The sequence below is a fragment of the Chanodichthys erythropterus genome, chromosome 24, assembly GCF_024489055.1.
Source record: "Chanodichthys erythropterus isolate Z2021 chromosome 24, ASM2448905v1, whole genome shotgun sequence".
Classification (NCBI taxonomy): Eukaryota; Metazoa; Chordata; class Actinopteri; order Cypriniformes; family Xenocyprididae; genus Chanodichthys; species Chanodichthys erythropterus.
Genome location: NC_090244.1, coordinates 30809985 through 30835095, shown reverse-complemented (window position 1 = coordinate 30835095; position 25111 = coordinate 30809985). Strand labels below are relative to the sequence as shown.

Here is a 25111-nt window from a genome sequence, read left to right as displayed (position 1 = left end):
CTCATCAGAAATTTATCATTTAACACTTTATTGTACCAGTCAGAATTCGGATCTTCTCTGAACACAACATTAGAGTACATATAACTCTGGGCGATCGTCCTAACCACCTTGTTAAAGCTAAATTGATCCCTAGCCTTAGGAAGGTAATATGACATAATATGGCGGGGGTCAGGTGCCCTGGGATATAATGGCAGTCGAACGGCTTTCCCTCCCATAATTACGTGGGAGTCTTCAGACTTATCAGTGGCTCGTTTTGCTCGTTCAGATCTACCCTTAGCAAATGTCTGGTGTATCACGTACCTGTGAACTCTGTCTAGTCTAGACTGACAAACACTTTGATTCTCATTGGCTATCGTAATAGGAATCCAACTCAGTGAGCTAAAGTTGCTGTCAAAAACATCTAGCCCGCTATCGTTTATCCATCGGCCATTTTGCATGATGAGGGTGTTCTCTGGATAATTTGGGGAGTGACCAAGCCAAAAGGTCACTGTTTCGTTGCCGTCCAAACGATAACATCGGTCATTAATGTTCTGATACATACTAGGAATTAAATTTAGTCCCTCAGTTGAATTTAGACATGGATATTGAACCCATGATGGACGGTTGTCACTTATTTCGCAGTCCCAATTGGTCGAAAAAGCATGAAATCGACCTGTCCAGAGAGAAATTTGAATCCACAACAAGAACGATAATGCGATCAAGATTAACATTACCAAAGAGAGCGGGATTACCAGTCGTACAAAAGCCCGTCTCATTTTCAGTCGTTTCTCTTTTCGCACTTCTTCTTGAAGAATTAGCAGCTTCAATATGTCTTCTGGTCCAGACATCTGTAATAATAACAAAACACTGGTTCCAGAATTAAATTAGCAAAATACGTCAGTTACATTTAGTTTCAGTGAGTATAAAATCTAAATACTCTTTTCATTCAAGGCTCATGAGGTATTATGATTGTTATGAGCTATCAGTTTGGTTTTGACCCTTTTCAAGTGGTTTCACCTGTGACCAATGCCTCCAGACAGTACCTAGAACACCTCTATCCAGAAGAACAGAAGTATTAGTCGTCAACAATACTTGATAAGGCCCATCAAATTTTGGACCTAGAGGCGAGACGATTTCTCTCTGTAGCATAACACTGTCCCCTATTTCAGGCAGGACAGGCATGTTTCTCTGCTCAGTGTTATCTTTATCTGCTTGCCTGATACTGACACTGACTCGTGTGTCACGTAAACTATCATCCAAAGCTTTCAGATAATTTTGCAGAGTATCTTTCAATGGCCTAGATGGTCCCTCATGTTGCAAGGGAGCATCCCACGGCAACCGCATGTAGCGGCCTGTCATTATCTCAAAGGGACTGATCTGTGTGGTTTTGTTAGGGCTGGCTCTCATGCTTAACAGAATTGTTGGGATGGCAGCATGCCACCCCTTCCCCCATTCCAATAATCTCTTTCTCAGTGAAGTTTTTAACGTTCTATTACAACGTTCGACAGAACCACTCGACTGAGGCCGAAAAGCTATATGAAAATGTTGTTTTACCCCCATTAACTTCATAGCATTTTTCATGACCTTTCCAGTGAAGTGTGTGCCCTGATCAGAATCGATTTGAACTGGCAAACCCCATCTCGGAAAAACTTCATTCAACAAAACTTTGGCTGTTGCATCTGCTGTGCAGTTTTTCAGTGGAAACGCCTCCACCCATCTAGAAAACAGATCAACAATCATTAGAATGTAAGTGTATCCTCCACTAGGAGGCAGTGGACCTATGAAATCAATTTGTAGGTGTGTCCACGGTCCCTGTGGGCGTGGTGCATGCCCTAAAGGAATTTTTAGCTTTGAAGATGAGTTTACTTTTAGACATACTAAACATCTTTTGCAAAAATCAGTGCAAGCAGTTCTCATCTTTGGCCACCACCATGTTTTTGAAATCATTGCATGTAATTTTTCAGGACCCGCATGTGCCAAGCCATGATACAAAGACATTAATTCAGTACGAGCAGAAGAAGGACAAACATAACGCTCATTAAATTTCCAAAGTCCATCTGAACTCTTTTGTGCACCTAACTTAACCCATTGTTCTTTCTCTTCCGCATCATCTTCAGCATACAGTTTGAAAATGTCTCTGGAATGCTCCTCCTCCTGAGGAGAAAGAGCCATTACACTCACACATTTTTCAGTTAATTTTGCAGCCTCTCTGGCAGCTCCATCAGCGGCTTGATTTCCCTTTGATTCTGGAGAGCTGTCCTTGGCGTGTCCCGTGACTTTGATAACAGCTCCTTCTGTTGGAAGATCACATGCTGCCATAAGCTCTATTACCTGCTGCTGATGAGAAATTGGAAGACCTGCAGTGGTTAGAAATCCTCATCTTTTCCACACAGGTCCGAAGTCATGGACAGTGCCATAAGCGTAACGGCTGTCAGTGTACACATTGATTCTTTTCCCCTTGCCATACTGCAGTGCACGTGTCAAAGCAACCAGTTCTGCCACCTGAGCCCTCCCTCCTGAAAGAGAACCACAATCAACAGTTTCACCATGTTCATTTACGACCGCCCAGCCTGTGAAGCGTTCTCCGTGTTCATGGAAGCTGGACCCGTCTACGAACAAGTTCATGGCATTAGGGAGTGGTTCAGAGTGGAGGGGGCTCTGGCTGTCCTCTTCAAGCAGTTGGACACAGTTGTGTGCAGTTCCTTCATCTGGTAACAGAGAGGCAGGGTTGATAGCATTTTCACAGTCAATTTTTATTTCCACATTCTTACTCAGGAGGGTGGTTTCCCACTTAGCTCGTCGTTGATTAGAAATAGAGCCTAAGCGAGTGTTTGTCAACAGTTTCAGAATTTGATGTCTGGTGTGTAATACAACCTTTTGATGAGCGACAACGTCCTCTGTGGTTTTCACTGCCCACTCGGCACAGTCACATGTCAGCAAACAGGGATGCTGTCCTGCCATGGAAACAGGAATCGGAGCAGAATAATATCCTACCATCCCATAGGAGTTTCTTCCTGGGACCCTCTGACCCAGGGCAGCTGAGTAGGCCTTGTTTCCCACCCAGGTCCATAGATGAAACGGTCTGCTTGGATCAGCATGTCTCAGTGCTGGAGAGGAAGCAAGAGTCTCTTTGATACTCACAAATGCATCCTCCATCTCTTCCGTCCAGTCGATCAGCTCCGGCCCAGGTTTTCCTCCCTTCAAAGCCTCTGCAAGTGGTTTAGACAGTTCAGTGTATTCAGAAACATACTGGCGGCAGTAATTTAGTAACCCCATTACTTGCCTCAGACCAGTGACAGTGTTTGGTTTTGGAAGTTCAATGATGGCTTTAATTCGGTCAGGGGTAATGCGTCGACCATGAACCCCGACAATCTGACCCAAATAGGTTACTTCAGGTCGTGCTAGCTGAGCTTTCTTCAGGTTCACCTTGAAACCCCCGTCTTTGAGGGCCTTCAAAACAGTCTGTACAGCAGTCAAATGTTTGAACTTTGTGGGGCTAGCAGTCAAAATGTCATCCACATATTGCAAGATAACAGAGCCATCAGTTTCAACAGTCTTTCGTATAGGGTCAATGAATGATGCCAGTACCTGATGAAACAGTGTCGGTGAGTTGCAGAATCCTTGTGGCAAGCGACTCCAGGTCCACTGACGACCACCGCAGCTGAAAGAAAATTTAGCTTGGTCTTCTTCTGCTAAGGGGCAAGTCCAAAAACCGTTAGAAATGTCCAAAGCAGTGAAATAACAATGTTCAGATCCTATCTCATGTAAGATAGTTGCTGGGTTAGCCACCAGGGGGTGCATTTTTACAGAGACAGTATTCAAAGCGGTATAGTCAATAGTTAAGCGCCAACTACCATCTGGCTTACTGACAGGCCACATGGGGGAGTTGGTGGGGGAGGAGCAAGGAATGACAATCCCCCGTTTATGCAATTCTTTTACAACATTTTCAGCTCCAATTCGAGCATCATTTTTCAGAGGATATTGACGTTTGGCTTCATGCATGGGACCCGGTATGCTGAGTGGCTGGACCTGAGCAAGACCACAATCAAATTTGTCTTTTGCCCAAACTTCAGGAAATTTAGAAATCACAAACTTCCACTCAGGACGAGTTTCAGTTATACTGACTGTCTCAGCCACAGCACACCCTTTTTCATGGTGGGGACCAGATTGAGATAAGCGAATTGTTTCATTGCAGCCAAGCACGAGCTTATCTTTTGAAAGCAAAACATCAGCTTCTAGCTCTCTCAAAATGTCAACACCAATTATCGTACCCACAGTGTTTTTCCCAACCCAAAATTCAGTCCAGTACACATTCTCAGAATTAGCAATAGTAAGAGGAACAGGAACAGATTTATGATACACAGTTTTACCATTTAAACCCTCTATATACAAAGATTCAGAAGTTGTTTCAAGATCAATATTTGTGATTGACACAGTTGCCCCTGTATCGATCAAAGCTATGCATTGCCGGCCTCCTAACAATGCGTGAACGAAAGGGCGAGTATCAGTGTTATCACAAGAACCGGAGGCCGCTGACCCCTAATCGTCACCTAGCAGCTTTCTCAGTTTCTCAATTTCAGCCTCAGACAGAGTGGGAGCCTTGGAAGGTTCCTTCTTATCACCCTTATTTCCCTTCCTTCCCTGACCTTTTTGTTTATTACCACGACAGAATCTTGTCAAGTGGCCATTCCTGTCACAATTTTTACACTTAGTAAGTGGGCCATCACACTCACGGGAGAAATGACCAGGCTCCCCACAATTAAAACATGTTACAGTGTTTTGTGGCTTTGTTTCGACTTCAACTGCAGCAGCAGATACTTTACCAGCATTGGAATCCTCTGACATTTGCAATCGACTCCAGCTTACTGAGCACCAGCGGAGCAAACTGTCCCAATTGTAAAAATCCACAGAGCTGCTCATAAGCAGGTCTCTGTATTGTTTGCTCAGCCCGCTTGTAGCTGACTCGATAACAATGGCAGAGTCATAATCTTCACAAGTGTTATTTGCAGCACAGTAATTGTCATATGCAGCACGGAAACGCTCAACATATTCTAAGGGGTTTTCGCCAGGTTTTTGTTTTACTTGAGTCACACTGGTCCAGGGAAATGAGCCCCGACCCAAAAGGTTTTTCACTTCATCTTTATAGTCTGCATAAGCTATGCAATATTCTCGCCATTCATATGGGACAGCTTGATCAATGCAGATTTTCTGAACATCACGCAATTTACTCGTGGGGACTAAACTTTCTACCAGAGACCGGACATCAACTATTCCCAAATTTTGCTGTCTAGCCATGGCCTCAATTTTATCCCACACATTTTTGTTTGGGTTAAACAACTTAAAAGATTCCAAACCTGCAAGCAAATTGTTTTTCTCAGACGCAGAGAGCCTAATCCATTCTCCCCGCTCTGCCCCAGCCCCCATCTCCGTATCTCTCTCATAGACGGAGGTGTGTCTGACTGGGGCAGCCGAGGCCGTCCCTTTTGGGGAGACCCCGCTCTCTTCCATGGGTGCCAGTTCAAGATTTCTGACCCCAGGTGCTGACATGGGCTTTGCTTGCATGGTAGGAAGCTCTGTAGGGGCAACATAAGGGGGAGGGGTACTGTGGTCAGTGACCTCTAGCAATCTGCGCGCCTCTGCATAAGGGCTCTCAGTCTGGTTCTCAGTCTGTGTGACGCTGCCTAAAGCGGCCGTGACTTGAACAGCCTGAGAAGAGAGAAAGGGAGCGGAGGGGGCAGATAAGGTGGACAGTGATTCACACTTCATGTTTTTATCTGCTTTTTCACACACTATCTCAAGCCCTTTACTCAAACCACTCAGATCACACCCTACATCAATTCCTGTGATTTCAGTTATTTTATCACATTGGGCAACCAAACTGTACCATCCCTCAGTTACGTCTGGGATCTTCTTTTCAGAAGTTAAAGGTACACCTCCCATTTTGCAAATCCAAGAATAAGAACAAACAGCTAGAAATTTGAATCTTTCTGGCTCTTTCTTGGTCTGTAGCCAGTCAAGTTGTTGAACCACATTCCAATCAGAATCAAAGCCCTGACTAACCATTTTCTTGATTAGCTCTGCATATTTCTTTGAAGTGAGAGCCTCAGAGCAAAGCTGTTTACAGCGAGTGCTCTCTTTTATCTCATTATTTGTATCAGGGCTGATCAAATTATTTACTTTGTCAGCCATTGTTGGTCACAGTTGAAACCCACACAAAAAAGAGTTAGCAATAGGTTTGAGGCGGTTATTGGTCAAAACAAAAGCTGTACTTCTACGTGATGAAACCACAAAGTACTCTCCAAAACCACCAAGTCACATATACTGGTACAAGTCAATTAGGGTCATAATAATTTTTACTTTTATCGGAATCGTTTCAGATGCATCCCAGGCCTCTCCGGAGTCCAGCGGTACCCACTTTTTCACAAAAAGAGCAGTTTCCTCAAACTCCAGGTCACAACAGGGTGCGTCTGCCAGTGTGCCAGGCCCTGCCTCGCCGCTTGCAGCCCCCTCCCATTCCGCCAACAGGTGCCAGTGTGTTGGTGCAGGCCGCGTCTCGTGCGCCGTCTCCCATACACACTGCTGCCTCGCAGAGTTCGACCACGCCCCGGGCCGCTCCCATGCCGTCCGAGTCGGGTCCCACTCTGCCTCGCTGCCCCACCCCCGGTGCGTCTGTGGTGCCTTTGGTCCCGCTGGCTCGGAGTCTGGAGGCGTGGATCACGCTTCCCAGCCCGTCCCGCTGGCTCATTCGCACTGTCAGACTCGGCTATGCGATTCAGTTCGCCCGGCGTCCCCCGGTTTTCAGGGGTGTCCACTTCACTCAGGTGTCGTTGGACAGTGCACCTGTTCTCCGGGCGGAGATTGCTGTCCTGCTGGCGAAGGATGCAATCGAGCCGGTCCCTCCAGCCGATATGAAGTCGGGGTTCTACAGCCCCTACTTCATTGTACCGAAAAAGGGCGGTGGGCTACGGCCAATCCTGGATCTGCACGTCCTGAACCGGTATCTTCACAGGATGCCGTTCAAGATGCTCACGCAGAAGTGCATTTTCGAATGCGTCCGTCCCCGGGATTGGTTTGCAGCAATAGACCTGAAGGACGCGTACTTTCATGTCTCGATTCTGCCTCGACACAGACCCTTCCTGCGGTTTGCGTTCGAGGGTCGGGCATATCAGTACAAAGTCCTACCCTTCGGGCTGGCCCTGTCACCCCGCGTCTTTACGAAGGTTGCGGAGGCGGCCATTGTTCCCCTCAAGGAACAGGGCGTTCGTATTCTCAACTATCTCGACGACTGGCTGATCCTGGCCAGCTCGCGAGAGCAGTTGTGCGAACACAGGGACATGGTTCTAGCTCACCTCAGCCGGTTGGGTCTTCGGGTCAACTGGGACAAGAGCAAACTCGCCCCCGGGCAGAGGATCTCTTATCTCGGTCTCGAGCTAGACTCGGTTGCACGGACTGCGCGTCTCACCGAGGCGCGCGTCCAGTCGGTGTTGAACTGCCTGAGTTCGCTCAAGCGCAGGACAGCGGCCCCACTGAAAGATTTTCAGAGGCTCCTGGGGCATATGGCATCTGCAGCCGCGGTCACGCCGCTCGGATTGCTCCATATGAGGCCGCTTCAACACTGGCTCCGCGGCCGGGTCCCGAGATGGGCGTGGCAGCGCGGCACGCTCCGTGTCCCCGTGACACCGAGCTGCCGCCGCACCCTTGTCCGGTGGTCGGACCCTTCGTTCCTGCGGGCCGGAGTACCCCTCGAACAAGTGTCCAGGCATGCTGTGGTCTCCACAGATGCCTCTGCCACGGGATGGGGGGCCACGTACAACAGGCATGCAGTGGCGGGCCTTTGGACGGGGCCTCAGCTGCATTGGCATATCAATTGCCTCGAGTTGCTAGCGGTACGTCTTGCGCTGGCCCGCTTCAAGGAGCTGTTGTCAGACAAGCACGTTCTCGTCCGCTCAGACAGCACTGCGGCCGTTGCGTACATCAACCGTCAAGGTGGTCTACGCTCCCGTCGCATGTCGCAACTCGCCCGCCATCTCTTGTTGTGGAGTCAGAAGCATCTGAGGTCCCTTCGGGCCACTCATGTCCCAGGTGTGCTCAACCGTGCAGCCGATGAGCTGTCACGGCAGCCTCCACTTGCGGGCGAGTGGCGGCTCCACCCCCAGGCGGTTCAGCTGATTTGGCAGCATTTCGGCGAGGCCCAGGTAGACCTGTTTGCCTCCCCCGAAACTGCCCACTGCCAGTGGTTCTATTCCATGACCGGCGGCACGCTCGGCTCGGATTCCCTGGCACACAGCTGGCCCCAGGGTCTGCGCAAATATGCGTTTCCCCCAGTGAGCCTTCTCGCACAACTCCTGTGCAAGGTCAGGGAGGACGGGCAGCAGGTTCTGTTAGTGGCTCCGTACTGGCCCACTCGGACCTGGTTCTCGGACCTCATCCTCCTCGCGACAGCCCCTCCCTGGCCGATTCCTCTGAGGAAGGATCTCCTGACTCAGAGACGGGGCACCCTGTGGCACCCGCGTCCCGATCTGTGGAACCTCCACGTGTGGTCCCTGGACGGGATGTGGAGGTTCTGAGTGATCTCCCGCAAGCGGTCGTAGACACCATCACTTCCGCTAGAGCTCCTTTCACTAGGAGCCTCTACGCGCTGAAGTGGAACCTGTTCGTCGAATGGTGCGCCTCTCGCCGAGAGGACCCCCGATCATGCTCGGTCGGATCTGTGCTTTCCTTCCTGCAAGAAGGGTTGGAGCGAAGGCTGTCTCCCTCCACCCTGAAGGTGTATGTCGCCGCTATCGCTGCGCATCACCACGCAGTTGAGGGTAAGTCCCTGGGGAAACACGATCTGATCGTCAGGTTCCTGAGGGGGGCTAGGAGACTGAATCCTCCTCGCCCTTCCTCCGTACCCTCTTGGGATCTGACCCTGGTTCTCACAGCTCTCCGGGGTCATCCCTTTGAGCCCTTGCGATCAGTCGACCTGAAAGTAATGTCTATGAAAACTGTCCTTCTGGTCGCATTGGCTTCCCTTAAGAGGGTAGGGGACCTGCATGCGTTTTCGGTCGACGAAGCGTGCCTAGAATTCGGGCCCGGTGATTCTCACGTCATCCTGAGACCCCAGCCTGGATATGTGCCCAAGGTTCCTACCACTCCCTTCAGAGATCAGGTAGTGAACCTGCAAGCGCTGCCCTCGGAGGAGGCAGACCCAGCCCTAGCTTTGCTCTGTCCCGTCCGTGCTCTGCGTGTTTACGTGGACAGAACACGAAGCTTCAGGACCTCAGATCAGCTCTTTGTCTGTTACGGAGGCCAGCAGAAGGGAAAGGCTGTCTCCAAGCAGAGGATGGCCCACTGGATAGTGGATGCCATCGCCTTGGCGTATGATTCCCAGGGCGTGCCTTGCCCGCTCGGGTTGAGAGCCCACTCCACCAGAGGGGTGGCCTCTTCCTGGGCGCTGGCTCATGGCGCCTCGCTGACAGATATTTGTAGAGCTGCGGGCTGGGCGACACCTAACACGTTCGCTAGGTTTTATAGCCTACGTGTAGAGCCAGTATCTTCACGTGTACTCGCATCCACTAGTCGGTAGACGTGTTGTACCTGCTCTAAGTGTCGGCTTGCAATGCCATTCCCGCCTCCTGGCCGGATACGTGCATACTTTCACTCCAGTCGTGTTCCCCGCTTGGCGAACCCTGTCGAGTTCCTCCGCCTCCCCCTTCGGCTCGGACATTGCGGAGTGTCTGATGCCAGGCCTACATCCGTCGCTGACGCTGTCTGTTGGCTGGGGCCCATATGTCGTGACCCCTCTACGTGAGCGGTCCCATATGTGTAATTTCCACGGTTAAAACTCCCTACGGCGAGTCCGTGTCTTTCCCTTAGCAGAGCCAGCTCTGCTGTCACCTGTCAGATGAGTCTCCCCCTACCCAGGTGGAGCCATCCCAGGGACCCCATATGCGTACTGCCCCCCGGGCCAGTCCATATGTGTATTCTCCACGTAAACTCCTCCCCCGTTGGGTAGGTAGTGGCCTCCGCAGCGTCCCCTACGGGTTCGCTTTCCCAGTGTAGTCTAGTTTACTTAGTGGGTATTCGGTAAGACAGCAGTAGACTCCCTCGGCGTAAGCTCGCCCCCTTCACCGTTCCAGCTGGTGCTATGGCTGGCAGAGCTTGCGCTGGGCACTGGAAGGGGTTTCGTAACTGTGGCGCTTTAGTTGGGATCCCAATTCGTCGGTCACTACTGACGTACGTCGAACGTGACCGACTGAAAGGGAACGTCTCGGTTACGTATGTAACCCTCGTTCCCTGAAGGAGGGAACGGAGACGTACGTCCCGTCGCCACAGTTTCTGTACCCTCGCTGTAGTGCGGACACCAGTTGTCTCCTCAGCGAAAAACAGAGTGCAATTGCATCCGCTTCCTATTTATATACACCTGACGGGGGCGGTGCGCATTATGCAAATATCGCACGCCAATTCCATTGGCTTGTTTTAGTTCATACGAAGCTGATAGGGCTCTCTAAGCGATATCCCAATTCGTCGGTCACTACTGACGTACGTCTCCGTTCCCATTATAATATTCCTGTTACTCCAAAACAGTTTGCCATTGTATTTGGTGCTATCCCTAATGGTGTCATTATGTTATTTAGAAGCTGTAATAGTGTTTTGACAAGTTCTGAAATGCCTCTCCCAGACCCGGCTGACACGTATATAGGCAGAATATGCTTTAAATCTACACTAAAAAGTAATAGAGATATTCGTTCTCTTTTTCTTAATGATTGGGTTTCCACCCCTCATGTCATTTCAATATGGAAAAATTTTGTGGAAAACATATTGTGGAAGAAGGTTTGGATTCTTCCTAACAAGTACCTTTTGGTAAATAAGGTCAAAGAGATTTCATTTAAGCTTATTCATCAGTACTATCCTGTAAAAACCTTCATTGTGTCTAAATTTAAATTAAATATAGATGTGAACTGTACTTTCTGTGATTCACAACCAGAAACTCTCTTTCATCTTTTCTGGCATTGTGATCATACAAGAAAACTTTGGCAAGACATTTGCCAATTTATGGTAGACTATATATATAAAGACTTTGAGCTTTATTTTAAGGATGTCTTGTTTGGATTTGTTATTTTTGAGAAGCAGCACGAAAATGTTTTTTTTCTTTCCAACCTAATTATTTTACTTGCAAAATACTTTATCCACAAATGTAAATTTATGAAAGTGACCCCCCACTTTTGTCACTTTCAAGAAGATGTTAAGATCTATATTAAATCATTATCTACCTCCTGTAACAAAAAGGCTACTAAAACTTTAAATGTATGCTCACTTTTTGGTGTCTTTGTATAATCTTTATTTTGTTTTATGGGGAGGATTGTTTATGTGATCTGTTTAATTGATATTTCCCAATTTATTTATTTTTATCCTTTTTTTTTTAATTAAATTTTATTATTATTATTTATTACTATTAATTATTTGTTCTTCTCATTTTCAATGTGATGTCATGTTTGGCTGTCCCTGAACCCCTGGCTCTTTTCTCTTGAATATTTCTCACTTTTGTACTTTGTAAGCAATTGTGTCATTTCAATAAAGAAAAAAAAAAAAAATGCTTTAGGTGCGTTCACGCGGCCTCGTAATTCCTGTAGTTACGAGATTCTAGCTTGTAAAAAGCGTTCACGTCCTCGTAGAGATCGTAATTACAGCTTGTAAGCTGGGAGTTTTCTGAAAGCTCCCACATGTACCACGTGGCCACTGTACCACCTGACCGCTGTAGATTCATTAAGGCGTTGATAGTGGTGCCATGGAAACGCATAATTCCCAGTCAAAGGACGTGAACAGCTCCGAATATAACGTCACGTGTTGTCATTTCAAGAGACCGGTAAATACGAGGTGACGTGAACGCAGCTTTTATCTCATACCTGAAGAAAACAAATGGTGCTAATATACACACACGATGTGGTGTAATACTACAAAAAAATTATAATCATAACCTTTATCTCCACACCAAAATTCCAGATGGCCAGACAATGATTCATCTTTTATAATTCGTTAAAATATTAATGTCTGTGACGCTGTGAGCACGGAGACTGTTGTGTACACTGTAAGTATTTAAAATGTCTGATTTTTTAAAATGATGTTTAATATGAATAAATAGCGCTCATAAACGGCCGTCGATGGCATTCTCAAGTGAAATGAGTCAAGGTTTGGACCCGGAAACAGCGTTCCTTACGTTATGACTTAACAAGCGGATAGGAGAACTAGACAGAAAAAGAGGTATTCAGTTTTTAATTTAATTAATTTCGTTTGGAATTATTTCACTTCAGTGTTATCACCCGATTAGTTATTTGAAATCTAAACTAACTTTCCTTCCTTCTACTTGGAAGGAACCCGCCCAACCAAGAGCGGCACATGATCTACATATAATGTAGCCAATCACAGACATATCTGTTGATTTCACAATGGCCAATCAGAGGTGTTAGTACTGAACAGAAACTCCGGCGTTTTGAGCGCTGTGTGGTGTATGGAGATTTGCTCAGCTTCATTTATTATAACAGAACTTTTACCCCTTTTCCACCGAGGCAGTTTGAGTGCTGGTTGGGAGCCAGAGCCTAGTTTCAAATCAGGTCTTTGTCTTTTGACACACAAAGCACCAGCTCCGAACCAGGAAAAGTGTTCGTGAGTAGCACAGAAACATTGCTGGAGGCGGGGTTACCATGACCAACAAGAAACTTGAGGCCGCCATTTTTGAAATGGCAGCTAATCAAGCTAATAGCAGCTCGATCGTAATCTCCATCTATATACAAATGGATGTGAGTTCACAAAGCCATGAGCATCAACAGTAGTGAAACATCCGCGATTGTTAATGGAAGGCTTGTTCGAGATGTGTTGGATCAGCCCGGGCCGATTCAGCGGGTGACATCTTATTTTTCTGTTCAAATTAACAGTGTTTGTGAACGTAGATGCTTTAATAACACATGGTTTATCAGGAGTGTTTATGCTGGGCTGTGTAGGTTGTGTGACGACAGGTAAAGTGAAACTATTAAAGGAAATTTATGTAATGTTTTTAAAGAGGAAGTGCATCTCTTTAGCTTTACCTTGGAGTTCACCCTCCGCCTGTGTGTGTGTGTGAGAGAAAGAGGAGGAGAGGTCACGTAGATCACCTTTTTATGTGCCTAATATTTATACATGCCATATATTTATAACGGAGAGCTGTGCATGCGCAAGTGACGGGATTTTGGGTGTGAGAACCGTTGCTTCACCGCTACTACTGATTTGCCTTTTGTGTGTTTCTCATTGAACTAGAGACTTGTGCTTTGTGTGTTCAGTGTTAAATTGTCTTTATGTGGAAGTAGGCTACTGACAGCGTTTGCGTTTGCAGTGGTTGCGTGCTGCTTTTTCTGATGTTGCAGATTCAAAATTTTGAAAACATGCTTGTACATGCTTTTATTTTAGTGCTTTTTATTTTAGTGCTTTTTATTTAAGTTTATTAATAAACCAATAAATAAACCTCCAGTCTTTCACGTTCATCTCAGAGATGAAGTTTAATTGTGAGTGTGAAGTGTGGGCGGCACGACGGTGTTTTGTCTCGAGCGTCAGTTGAGCTTGTGTTGCCTTTAGAGTAGGTTATTATGAAATCCTGCTGACAGTGCTGTTTTCAGTCTTTTACAGTGAATCTGACACACATCTCATCAGTGCCTCATTGAAACAAGTTTATTGTGTGTAATAATGTGTATTTTGCCCAATTAATTTCTATGCACTTGTGAGAAAACTATACTTTAAATATTAATGAGCTGTAAGAGCTGTAAGTTCATAGATGACGATTAATAGTGAAATAAATAGTAAATGTTAATATAATTTTGTGACTTTTAAACAAGCACTTAAAAGAGCTTAAAGCTACAGTCCGTAAGTTTCGCCTCTCTGTCTCCATCTCTGTTTGAAACCTGCAATAGCAGTGATTAGTGGAATTATCATCTTTACGTGGGTTGTGCTTCGGCACGGCTCCTCAGCGGATGAATCTAATGTTTTGAGGAGCAGCTGCAGCTATGTGTGGGGGGGCTGTCAGGAGTATTGGCAACACACCAGTGTGGATCTTCACTGTACATCGCAATTAATGATTCAATGTCTTATATGTGACCAAAAATAAGAAGTTTCACCAGAAAATGTCATCTGAAGAAGTAACATGTCATCCACTTTTGTTCTGACAAACTCAAAAAAAGTTTTACAATAAATCACGCTGCCAATGGTGCAAATCATTATACTTTGTTCTCGAATTGTTAATGTTAAAAACATCAACTTTGCATGACTCTGTATGTAGTTAGTATTATTGTTATTCATAACTATGGATGAAGCGAGAGCGTGTGCTACTGTAACCTTATTACCCAGTGAACAATTGAAATGTCTTCATCTGTCCAGCAGAAAAATAGCCATCTCCCTTTGGTCACGCCACCTTTCAAAAGCCCTGCCGACGTTTATTCTTTTATTACACGAGCCCGGTCACTTTCTCTTTTTTTCTGGCTCTCTGTAGTCTGAAGTCTTTTACTTTTTACCACAGTTGTCACTGATGATTGTGGTTTTGAACTTTCTGGATTTCAAGCCTCCATCCCAAGTTTAATCCATTCCAGCTGCTGTAAGAAGAGGCTACAAATGATGTGCTACAGGAGTATCCACCATATAGCCTACTAGCCAGGACTCCTTCCTGTTTACTGACGTAACGTAATGACGCAAAGACAAACGTCAGCAAACTCGTATTTCCCATGAATTCCTGCCAGTATCAATCAGATTATAAAACATTATTACAAGCTTACCGTTGTGAATCAAGCTAAGGTAAGGAGATAGTTTTGAACAGTGATTGTTTATGGCTTTGATCAATAATTCATTTTGGAACATTTTGGAACTTCAGTGTCTGTCAACATTTGTGGGCGGGGCCTGTGGCTAATGTGACGTCACACTGCCAGGGATCTGGAAACGCTTGTTCTGAGACACTGCTTATGATTTATGGGGATTAAAAAAAGGAGTGCCTGGATTTTTATCACTATAGGGTGGTTGTGTACACACACTGCCAACACACATTTATGTCCAAACACCATGCAAAAGTGAATTTTGCATAATAGGTCCCCTTTAAGAGCTCTTTTATTTTGTTAACGTAATTTTAAAGGATTTGATTTCCACATTCGTGACTCAGTGTATTAATCTCTGTCTCTTCATCACTGTAATGCTTAAACTACCGATCAAGAATTTATTCAACATGTCATCTTGAATGGTAAAAAATTGTATTGTGATTCAGTGTTCAGATCATGTCATCCTGAGGGCAGAAACCTGGAAACCCACTGTACATGTCTTTATTGTTTTATTTATTTATTTTAATATTTCATCTCTTACAGATTTTCTGGCTGTTGTCTCTCAGATCAGCATTGTGAAATTGTGTCATCAGCTCTACAGTCCTCAAACTCTGTCCTGAGAGAGCTGGATCTGAGTAACAATGACCTACAGGACTCTGGTGTCAACTTCATTTCTGATGGACTGAAGAGTCCAAACTGTCAGCTGCAGATCCTGAGGTATTTAAGAACATATTAGAGATCATTTACAGTCAGCCGATCACAGTGTTAATGTGTGTCTGTAGATGATCTGACTGTTGATGTGTGTTTGATCTGCTCTCTTTCAGACTTGCTGGCTGTAATCTCACTGCTCAGTGTTGTGACAGTTTGTCTTCAGCTCTACAATCCTCAAACTCTGTCCTGAGAGAGCTGGATCTGAGTAACAATGACCTACAGGACTCTGGTGTCAGCTTCATTTCTGATGGACTGAAGAGTCCAAACTGTCAGCTGCAGATCCTGAGGTATTTAAGAACATATAATGGATAAAGTACAGTCAGCCGATCACAGTGTTCATGTGTGTCTGTAGATGATCTGTGTGTGTGTGTGTATGTGTGTGTGTGTGTGTGTCAGCAAATTGGGCAAAAGTCATGTACCCCCCTAGACTAGTAAACTACATTTTGTGACCTCTGTAATTATGAAACCCTGTGTACGGCCCTGCTTCTGTTTTATCTAATGAAATATGAGGTAAATGTGTATTTCTCCAAATGTGCGCACATTGGGACTAAACGTTTTATGCACCGTGATCAAAAATAAATAGGAACAAACACGATTGAATGTAGAGGTTTGTGTCTCGTTAATCTATTTTAAAAAATCAACTACTGATTGATTTTTCATGATTTTGCATCACTTTTAGAAATTAAGAATCATTAGTGTCATTGTAAATAGTGGTGCAAATATCAAAGCTATCTAATCTGTCTAATACTTCAAAACTCAAGGTTAAATCAGAATATTTATTTTTTTATTTTTTTATTGTAAATTATTTAATTTGATTGGTAACAGCCCATAGTGTCTTATTCTAATTGAATTTATTGAACAAATTTAAGAATGTAAAGATTAATCATACCATTTACATGAATCGTACAGGATTGGGTGGGGGGAAATTGTCCCTTGTAAAGGTAAAAAAAAAAAAAAAAATCCTGTTTTTTTTTTGTTGTTGTTTTTTTCTCAGACAAGCAACTGTTTTACTCAGACAATGAATGACCGATTTATTTGTCCGAAGGATAAGCACATGACAAGGTTTAGTGTTGAGTCCTATATGTAGTTTTAATGGGCCACATTTCAGTCACCATTTCATATTGTCTGACAACAAAATAGAAAAATATATAGATGAAAGAATTTTATTGGGAATTAGGCTGTATTAAAATATATTATGTGAGCACAAAGAGGTAGCAGCAGAGAAGCAAACAAACGTAAAGGGCTGACACTTGGGAGAATGCGAATGCAACTTAATGACATAATGAATATTCTAATTGCCGTATGACATCATCTATTGACATTTGACATTGACGAGATGATACATGGCATTGGCTAATTGATTGTTCTTGGTCCACTGGAACGCTCAGCTCCGGCTCGAAGGACCATGTAAAAGACTCTTAGGATACTGCTGAATCACAGGGGGAGCATCACAATGGGGCAATATCCATTTTAAAGGTTTATTTTCACCAATGACAGTATATAAGTCATTTCATGGGTGCATCAGACTGGTTTATTTGTACACAGCACCATGTGACAATTCATGAGCAGCAAAGACAAGGAAAGGAAGTAAACCACTCTACTGAAGCAAGCCTTCTTAAAGGTCACTAATTGAAGTCACAACAGGCTGCAGCTGTTGAAAGTGGACAGGGCTTCAATGACATCAACAGTCTCAGGGATTTTCAACATGGTCCACCTGTGTGTTTTTGTATATGATCTGACTGTGTATCTGTAGATGATCTGACTGGTGTGTGTCTGTAGGTTGTCTGGCTGTATGGTGACAGAGGATGGCTGTAGTTATGTGTCTTCAACTCTGAGTTCAAACCCCTCACACCTGAGAGAGCTGGATCTGAGCTACAATCACCCAGGACAATCAGGAGTGCAGCTGCTCAACCGCAAACTGGAGGATCCAAACTATAAACTGCAGATACTCAAGTATGTCAAACACTAATAATGACACACTGAACGTGTGTGTGTATGATGCAGATCTACATTAATGTGTGTTTGTGTGTTTATAGTGTGGATCATGGAGGAGAGGTCATGATGACAGCAGGACTACGAAAGTGTAGGTCTACAAACACTCACACTCTCTCTCTCTCACACACACACACAAAATGAGATGGCGTCACACGTGAGTATATAGGCATCAATGATGGAGAATCTGTGGAAGATGTGCAGTTGGAGGTGGCTGAACGTGTGGGACATGAGAATATTGTTTCTGAATCCTGAATGAACAAAGCAGTGGTGGTTTTTCTCCAGGATGAACAACTAGATGAACAATTAGCGACAAGTATTTGAAACATGTGCAGTCATTTAGGCAACAAGTATTTATGTTTTAAGCTCACAGACTCTTAATGTTAATTCTTAATTCCTACTGAGAGTGTAAAGAAAGGAAAGACAAGGAGTTGACTTTTGAGAATGAGTGAATGGTTAAAGGTAGGGCTGTAACAATTCCTCAATTAAATTTGAATACTCGATTATTAAAAAATCCTTGATTTCAATTTGCCTGTGTCGAGTAACCAGTAAAATACCGGAAGTGCCGCTTTCCACAGAATCCATGAAACGCATTATTAGACCGTTTTCTAAGGCTGCACAATATTAAACCTGTTTAAAAATCATAATAAAGCATAATGCTACTGGAATTTACAAAGGCTGTGAATGAATTAAATAAATATATTTGCTGCAGGTTTAATATATATGCGCTGTAATTTACATGCGTGTAGGTTATCTATGTGCGTCTCAGAGCTTCACATGAATTGTTATCATTTCCATGAGTGGCATATCTCAAACTCAAACTAGATCGCGTTGTAAAGTGTAAAAACAATCGTCAGGCCACTGGTGCCCTCTGCAGGCATTTGTTATACAACATAAAGAACATTAGTTGTACATTTCAATACATTATGTATTTTAACAGTTTTGTTCAATAAAACCATACGATTAATTACTTTTGATACTTTACATGAATCAATTATTGTTATTGCTATTCTATATTTATTTTAAGTCATATGCGTAAGTGAGTGTGTTTTGTTGTGTAAGCACCTTTATTACCCCTTTTCCACCAAGGCGGTTTGAGTGCTGGTTCGGAGCCAGAGCCAAGTTTCAAATCAGTTCTTTGTCTTTCGACACACAAAGCACCAGCTCCGAACCAGAAAAAGTGTTCGTAAGTAGCACCAAAACATTGCTGGGCTAGAAGTAAGAACCGCTTGCGTCAGGGGCTGGAGGCGGGGTTACCGTGACCAACAAGAAACTTGTGACCGCCATTTTTGAAATAGCAGCTAATCAAGCTAATAGCAGCTCGATCGTAATCTCCATACAAATTACGGCGAGCCGTGTTTGGATGCCGTAGGTTCGCAAAGCCATGAGCATGAACAGCAGTGAAACATCCGCGATTGTTGATAGAAGGCTGTTCGAGATGCATCGGAGCAGCGCGGACCAATTCGGCGGGTGCCGCAGATCCGCGGGAGCATTTGTAGAGCATACAACTCCTTGTACTTTTGGATCGTTCTCGCGGAGCTTTGATGTCATGCGCCGATCGCTTTGTGAGAAGCCAATGCATCTCAAACGAGCCTGGTGTGTTTGTGTTTGGCGCTAGCTTTGCTGTGAAATATGAGACATATACAGTGATGTAAGACCTGGCTCTGTGCTGCTCTCTAGCCTGTGGAAAGGCAAACCGGTTTTTAGAAGGCTTGTCAGTTGAACCAACTCCGAACTGGCACTAGCACTAGCCCTGAACTAGCACCCGGTTCGTGCTGATGGAAAGGGGGTATATAATGATCACATTAGTAGTTGAGCTATATGTGCGACGAGCGCCACCATGTTTGTTTACGCCGCGGTCAGGAGAATAGATCTGTTGGATTTACAACACGTGAATTCATCCACTTCTTTCAAAATACACGGATGGATGTAAGTGTCTGGTGAATTGGGAGAAGAGCAGGGTAAACTTTATAGTTGCTTGCCTTACACCATGTTCTAACCAGACGCGACGCCGCAACAAGTGATAAAAGGTATCTTTTCCATGTTAATCTGAGTTTTTTCCTAACCTGCCACGACGGCGACACGTGAATATTCTATTTTAGAAACGGTTTCTATTTCTCCCCCACGTCGCGGCTGGAACAGCAACACAAAGTATGAGAATGATAATTTCAGCTACTGTTTATGTGCTTTATTTGATGCTAAAAGCATCTAATGTGAGTTTGAATCATTCAAGAACTCCCATTAGGTGCTTCAAGAACGTTCAAACTGTCAACTCAATGTGAACAAACTAGTGTTAAATTTGACACCAAATTTTGATTTAGTTTTAGTCATATTTTAGTCATCGGAAATTGTTTTAGTTTTAGTCTAGTTTTAGTCGACTAAATCTACAGTAAATTTAGTCGACCAAAATCTAATTTAGATAAATTGTAATGCATTTAGCATTTCGCTAACAATACACAGATCCAATACACTGATAGATCTGATATTCCCCAAACTGTTTATGTTCACCCAACTGTACTTTGCTCCCCAAAGCGGACGGTTTTTGACTGTTCAAGTGCAAAAAGACAGAAAGACCAAAAATCAGGACTTTTCAGGGATTGACACACTTATCATTGAGGTACTATTATAGTTTTCGTTTAAATTTTTTTTAATTAGATTTCATTTTTAGTTTTTCTGCTTTCATTGTAATTTTAGTTAAAAGTTTTAGTATTTTTTTGTTTATGTCTTTTAGTTTTTGCTTTTAAATGTCTATAAGTTTTTATTTCTGTTTGTTATTCCAATACCGCAGATTAAATGGATGATATAAAATAAGTTTACATTTTTTGTATATGTTTATTTTTTTATTTCAGTTAATGTTTATTTCAAGTAATGAAGATTTCTTTGGTTTTAGGTTTAGTTAACTATAATAACCCTTATACTAGTAAAATATATTGAATAATGTGTCAAATAATGTTCTTAGTCTTTCCTTCCTGTGACAGAAGATACAGTAGTTTACTCTGAATTAAATAGAAATTAAATTAAATACAGTTTATTGTGTAATAATCATAAACCATCCTGAAATACACATGACTCTTATTCTGAAATGTCTGCAGTCTGCACTGTAGCTGCTCATGAGGGTGATAAATATGCATTCTTACAACCGTCTAAAACATGCTACCATATAAACAGTGTGTAGTAAACATTGTCATAATTCATCGACATTAGCTCATAAGCAATCGCTTGGCATAAACGTGCGCTATTCATTAAAGGTGCTCTAAGTGATCCTGGGTGGAGTAACTTCCTGTTGACGTTCGAAGTGTTGTCAAACAAAATAGAGGCTAGCTAGACCCTCCCTCCTCCTCCTCCTCCCCTCCGTGCTTCCTGAAACAGTCATGAACGCGCATGTTCTTCTTCGCAAATCATTCTTGTCGGTTATTGGCTGGAGCATGTTTATTATGTTTCGTGGTCCAGGCTAGACCAGTTTGTTTTTACTGCCATTTTCAGAGCTTGTGGTGACTACAAAGACCACGTTTTCTTACAGTGTGTTCAGGGGACAAGCAGCTAGCGGATAGTGAGGAGATGTTTGCTGTATGTGACAAAAAATGTTTTGGCCTAAAAACGCGTGACATCACTTAGAGCACCTTTAATTGCGCAGCAGTCAGATGTGCTGCTGCATGAGCCTGTAGAGGGCGCAACAGCGCCGCGTTTCCCACGGTTAGATCAGCGCGTTACACTTCAAATGTGCGCATCTTCCACACAGGACAGCAGTCCTGACTGGATATCTTCCCAAATCGTCCCTCTCTTTCATTTACGTCTCGTTTTTATTCATTGACGAAAATTAGAGTAGATTTTAGTCATAGTTTTAGTCATTCAAAACGCATTTTTATTAAGTCATTGTCTCGTTTCCGTCTGTGAAAAAATGTTGTTGAAGAAAATTATGACAAATTATTTGTCAACGAAATTAACACTGGAACAAACAAGTGTATTTTATGACTAAGATTGGATCAGTCACTCCGTCTGTACTTTAAATGATGTTTAAATGGTATAATATTTATGAATTTTACTATGTACTTGCCCATTTCATTGTGTCTGCTGTGCTCTTGCCATGAGAGCCCGCCCACACTCTCCTCTGATTGGCTGTGGTTTTGATTGATTTTATTGCTTCTCATTGTCTAGTGTGGACAGTCAAATCGCTATATGAATATTATCGCATCGCGTCTGGTTAGGACACGGTGATACTCACAGTATGTAATATGTGTCTGATATGAATATAGTCTAATTATAATGGACAGGATTGTTATTGCAGCTTCCATAGACATCAGTGCATATTTTACAAACTCTAAATGTATTGTCATTAGTACTTATGTGCATTTAAATATCTGAAGCCCCGAATTACTCGAGTAATCATTAGAATAATCAAACGATTACTGGATTACCAAAATAATGGTTAGCTACAGCTCTAGTTGAAGGAGATGCTGAAGTGCAGATCTCTGAAATAAACGATGTTGTGGGGATGGAGGGCCGGAGAAGCAGGGATTGTGTAGTGACAGAATCTGGAAGCACTGAAGATCAGAATAGAGTCAGGAAGGGAAATTCATGTCGGCCTAGAGGAAAAACTACTAAAATTAGGTGAGGATGAAATGAATGAGGATGAGGATGAGGATGGTGTTTATCTGATGGTTCAGATCTGTCAGATATTTCCCAGGTTGTGATCAGGTTTACTCTTTAGATGAGATCCATTATTTTTTGGATGAGACTTTAGGAAAGGTTGCTGACGTGAGGAATTTCTCCAGAATCCTAATTTTCAGTTCTGCATTGTCAAAGGAGGGTAGGAGAAGATGAATCGAGTATGTGAAAGAGGTTTAGATTAAAAACACACACAGTTGTTTGACTATATTACTGAGCTCATCTCATAGACTTTAATTGTTTTTCTATCAGGTTAATGATATATTTTATGCCCCAAACAAACATGACAGAAAAACACTAGATTTACAGAGAAACATGATTTGTCCAGTTTATGAGGCGTTTTTAACTAGTTATCAGCACCGGTCACCACCAGGGGCTCATTTTCTCTCAAAGATGATTTAAGGAGCGTATCACTACATAATGTGAACATAACTGTGCATTCAGCTTTAGAGGAGTCATGTGGGAATATCTTTCTATTAATACATGAGATTTATATTTATTTAATGACTGTTTTGGACATCATGCAGTGATGGTAATGACATGTCTTGACACGTGACTATTAATTCAGACACAATAAAAACGCCACACTCTCGTCCACACTAGAGTTTACAAGTGTTTCCAAAAGCTTCTCATTCACACTGAAACATCAGAAACGTTAAATTCACTTTACTGCACATGTGTGAAACAATAAAGCTCACTGAGATGATACAGACGATCAGACATAATGAAGTTTCACTCTATTCTTCTGGCAGGATAATTTTATTGATCAGAATATCTCAGCATTCACTGAAGCGTCCTGGTCGCTCTCAACATTATATGTTTGCTCTTAAACTCAACTGCGCTCATGTTTCGCCGCAGGACAGCGATTGTGAGTGAATTTTCTGTCATGTTTGCAGGACTGTGAAATGAAGAGTGAACAAAGTAACGTATCTTTAGCAACAGTGTGAAAGTGAACAGCTCATAACAGGCACAATACCGGCGTAAACACAAATATCTGTCGGTACAGTACGCGTCACATGACTAAACATTCGTCAGTGTCTTTAAATACCTCAGTTTTCACAGTCACACTACAACACGAACACAGCTTTATCAAAATGATCCACTCGTGAGAGCGTCTTCAGAAAGCTCAGTTTTCACAGGACAGAAACACCATCTCAGTGTGGACAGAAGGACAAAACAGAGAGAAAAAGATGAAAACATATTAGTGTGGATGAGACCTATGGCTTCAAATCAAAGATATCTGTCCAGAGCAGAAACATGACAAGAAGAATGGAGATTATTTTGTAATGGTTTCAGTTCTTATCAGATTGTTTTTGTCTGTCTGTCGCTCTGCTTATGATCACAATGTCAATTAGTTTCAGATTCAGTTCAATACGGCTGTAACTCCTGAAACTGTGTGATCTTTGCAGCATGAACAATAAAACTGTCACTCAAATTCTGAATGTGTTTGTTTATAATCAATGAATGTGATTTGACTTGAGTTCAGCCGCAGCACAAACTCACTGACTGAGTGAAAACTGCTGTTACGATCATCACATGTCTCTATCTCTTATTGCCATCATGTTCACACTGTTGTTATAGAGAAACCATTGGAGAGTGCAGAGCTCACGCTGAACAAACTCTGGAGGATTGAGCTGATTCTGACTAAACCGTTGTGATCACATGATCAACAAACATGTCTGTGATTGGCTAGAGTGATCAACACTGCAGAAACACACAGTCAATAGAAAGCGTCGAGGCTCTTCACACACACAAACACACACAGGATCGTCTGTCAGCAGTAATGAGCCGAGCCGCTGCTGCAGAAAGCCTGCTATCATTACGCTTCACATTTAAGTGTGGCTTTGGTACTTTTGACAACACTAGTCTGCTCTGTTTCAGGCCTGACAGCTTTTTCACACAGTTGTGTTTAGGGCTCCAGAAGTCTAGGACCGGCACTGCTAGTGAGGTCTGAATCTCTAGTCTCTGTTCAACAGCTTTCACTGGATTAGTGAGGACATTTGTGAATCTGGAGGACGTTCTGTCAAAGCTGTAAACACACACACACATCTTCACTGTTGTTGTTCTTGATGTTTCTCTCTTCTTGTGTTCAGATGCCTGTGATCTCACACTGGATCCAAACACAGCAAACACTCGACTCGTTCTGTCTGATGGGAACAGGAAGGTGACGCGTGTGGAAGAGGATCAGCCGTATCCTGATCATCCAGAGAGATTTGATCATGATGAGTATCTTCAGGTTCTGTGTAGAGAGAGACTGACTGGACGCTGTTACTGGGAGGCTGAATGGAGCGGAGATGATGCTGAAATATCAGTGATATATGAAGGAATCACCAGGAAAGGAGGGAGGGATGACTGTGTGTTTGGATTAAATGACAAATCCTGGAGTCTGTACTACTCTGATAGAGGATTCACTGTCTATCACAATAAGAGAGACACTGATATACCTCCTGTCCATCTATCCTCTAAGAGAGCAGGAGTGTATGTGGACGTGTCGGCCGGCACTCTGTCCTTCTGCAGCGTCTCTGACACACACACACTCACACACTTACACACACTCAACACCACATTCACTGAACCCCTCTGTGCTGGATTTACTGTTTATCATTCCTCCTCAGTGTCTCTGTGTGATATTAAAGGATCGAGAGACACTCTGTAAATCCTCTTTCTGATCTTCACACACACTCATCAAATCTCACTTCATCACATTTGTATTCATTCATTTTTAATTCATGTTTTTCATTGTCATACAGAAGTTACACATCTAGATCAGACACACACACACTGTTCTGAATCTGGAATAAACAGAGTAATAAAGTTGCTTTAATATTCATGTTGTAAATTGTTCATCAGATTGAATAAAAGCACATTTGAGACTCATTTAATCCTGAACTGGTTTGTGAATAACTGATGTGAACTGATGACAGTATGAATGATCATGAATGTGATTCAGATCAGCA

The 25111-nt window shown here is 43.4% G+C and overlaps 1 protein-coding gene across 3 annotated transcripts in view; it reads left to right on the top strand.

The window, feature by feature from the left end:
* LOC137015299 (NACHT, LRR and PYD domains-containing protein 3-like) overlaps positions 1 to 24963 on the top strand; it is a 51326-nt gene extending 26363 nt beyond the window's left edge. For 2 of the 3 annotated variants that reach the window (XM_067380169.1, XM_067380171.1), the window contains 5 exons: positions 15330 to 15503; positions 15611 to 15784; positions 17277 to 17450; positions 17534 to 17580; positions 24248 to 24963. In XM_067380169.1, coding sequence (XP_067236270.1) covers positions 15330 to 15503; positions 15611 to 15784; positions 17277 to 17450; positions 17534 to 17580; positions 24248 to 24810 — 1132 coding nt within the window. In that variant the 3' untranslated portion in view covers positions 24811 to 24963. The remainder of the gene's footprint in view (positions 1 to 15329; positions 15504 to 15610; positions 15785 to 17276; positions 17451 to 17533; positions 17581 to 24247) is intronic. The other variant, XM_067380170.1, reaches the window with a different exon arrangement.
* The last annotated feature ends 148 nt before the right edge of the window (positions 24964 to 25111 follow it).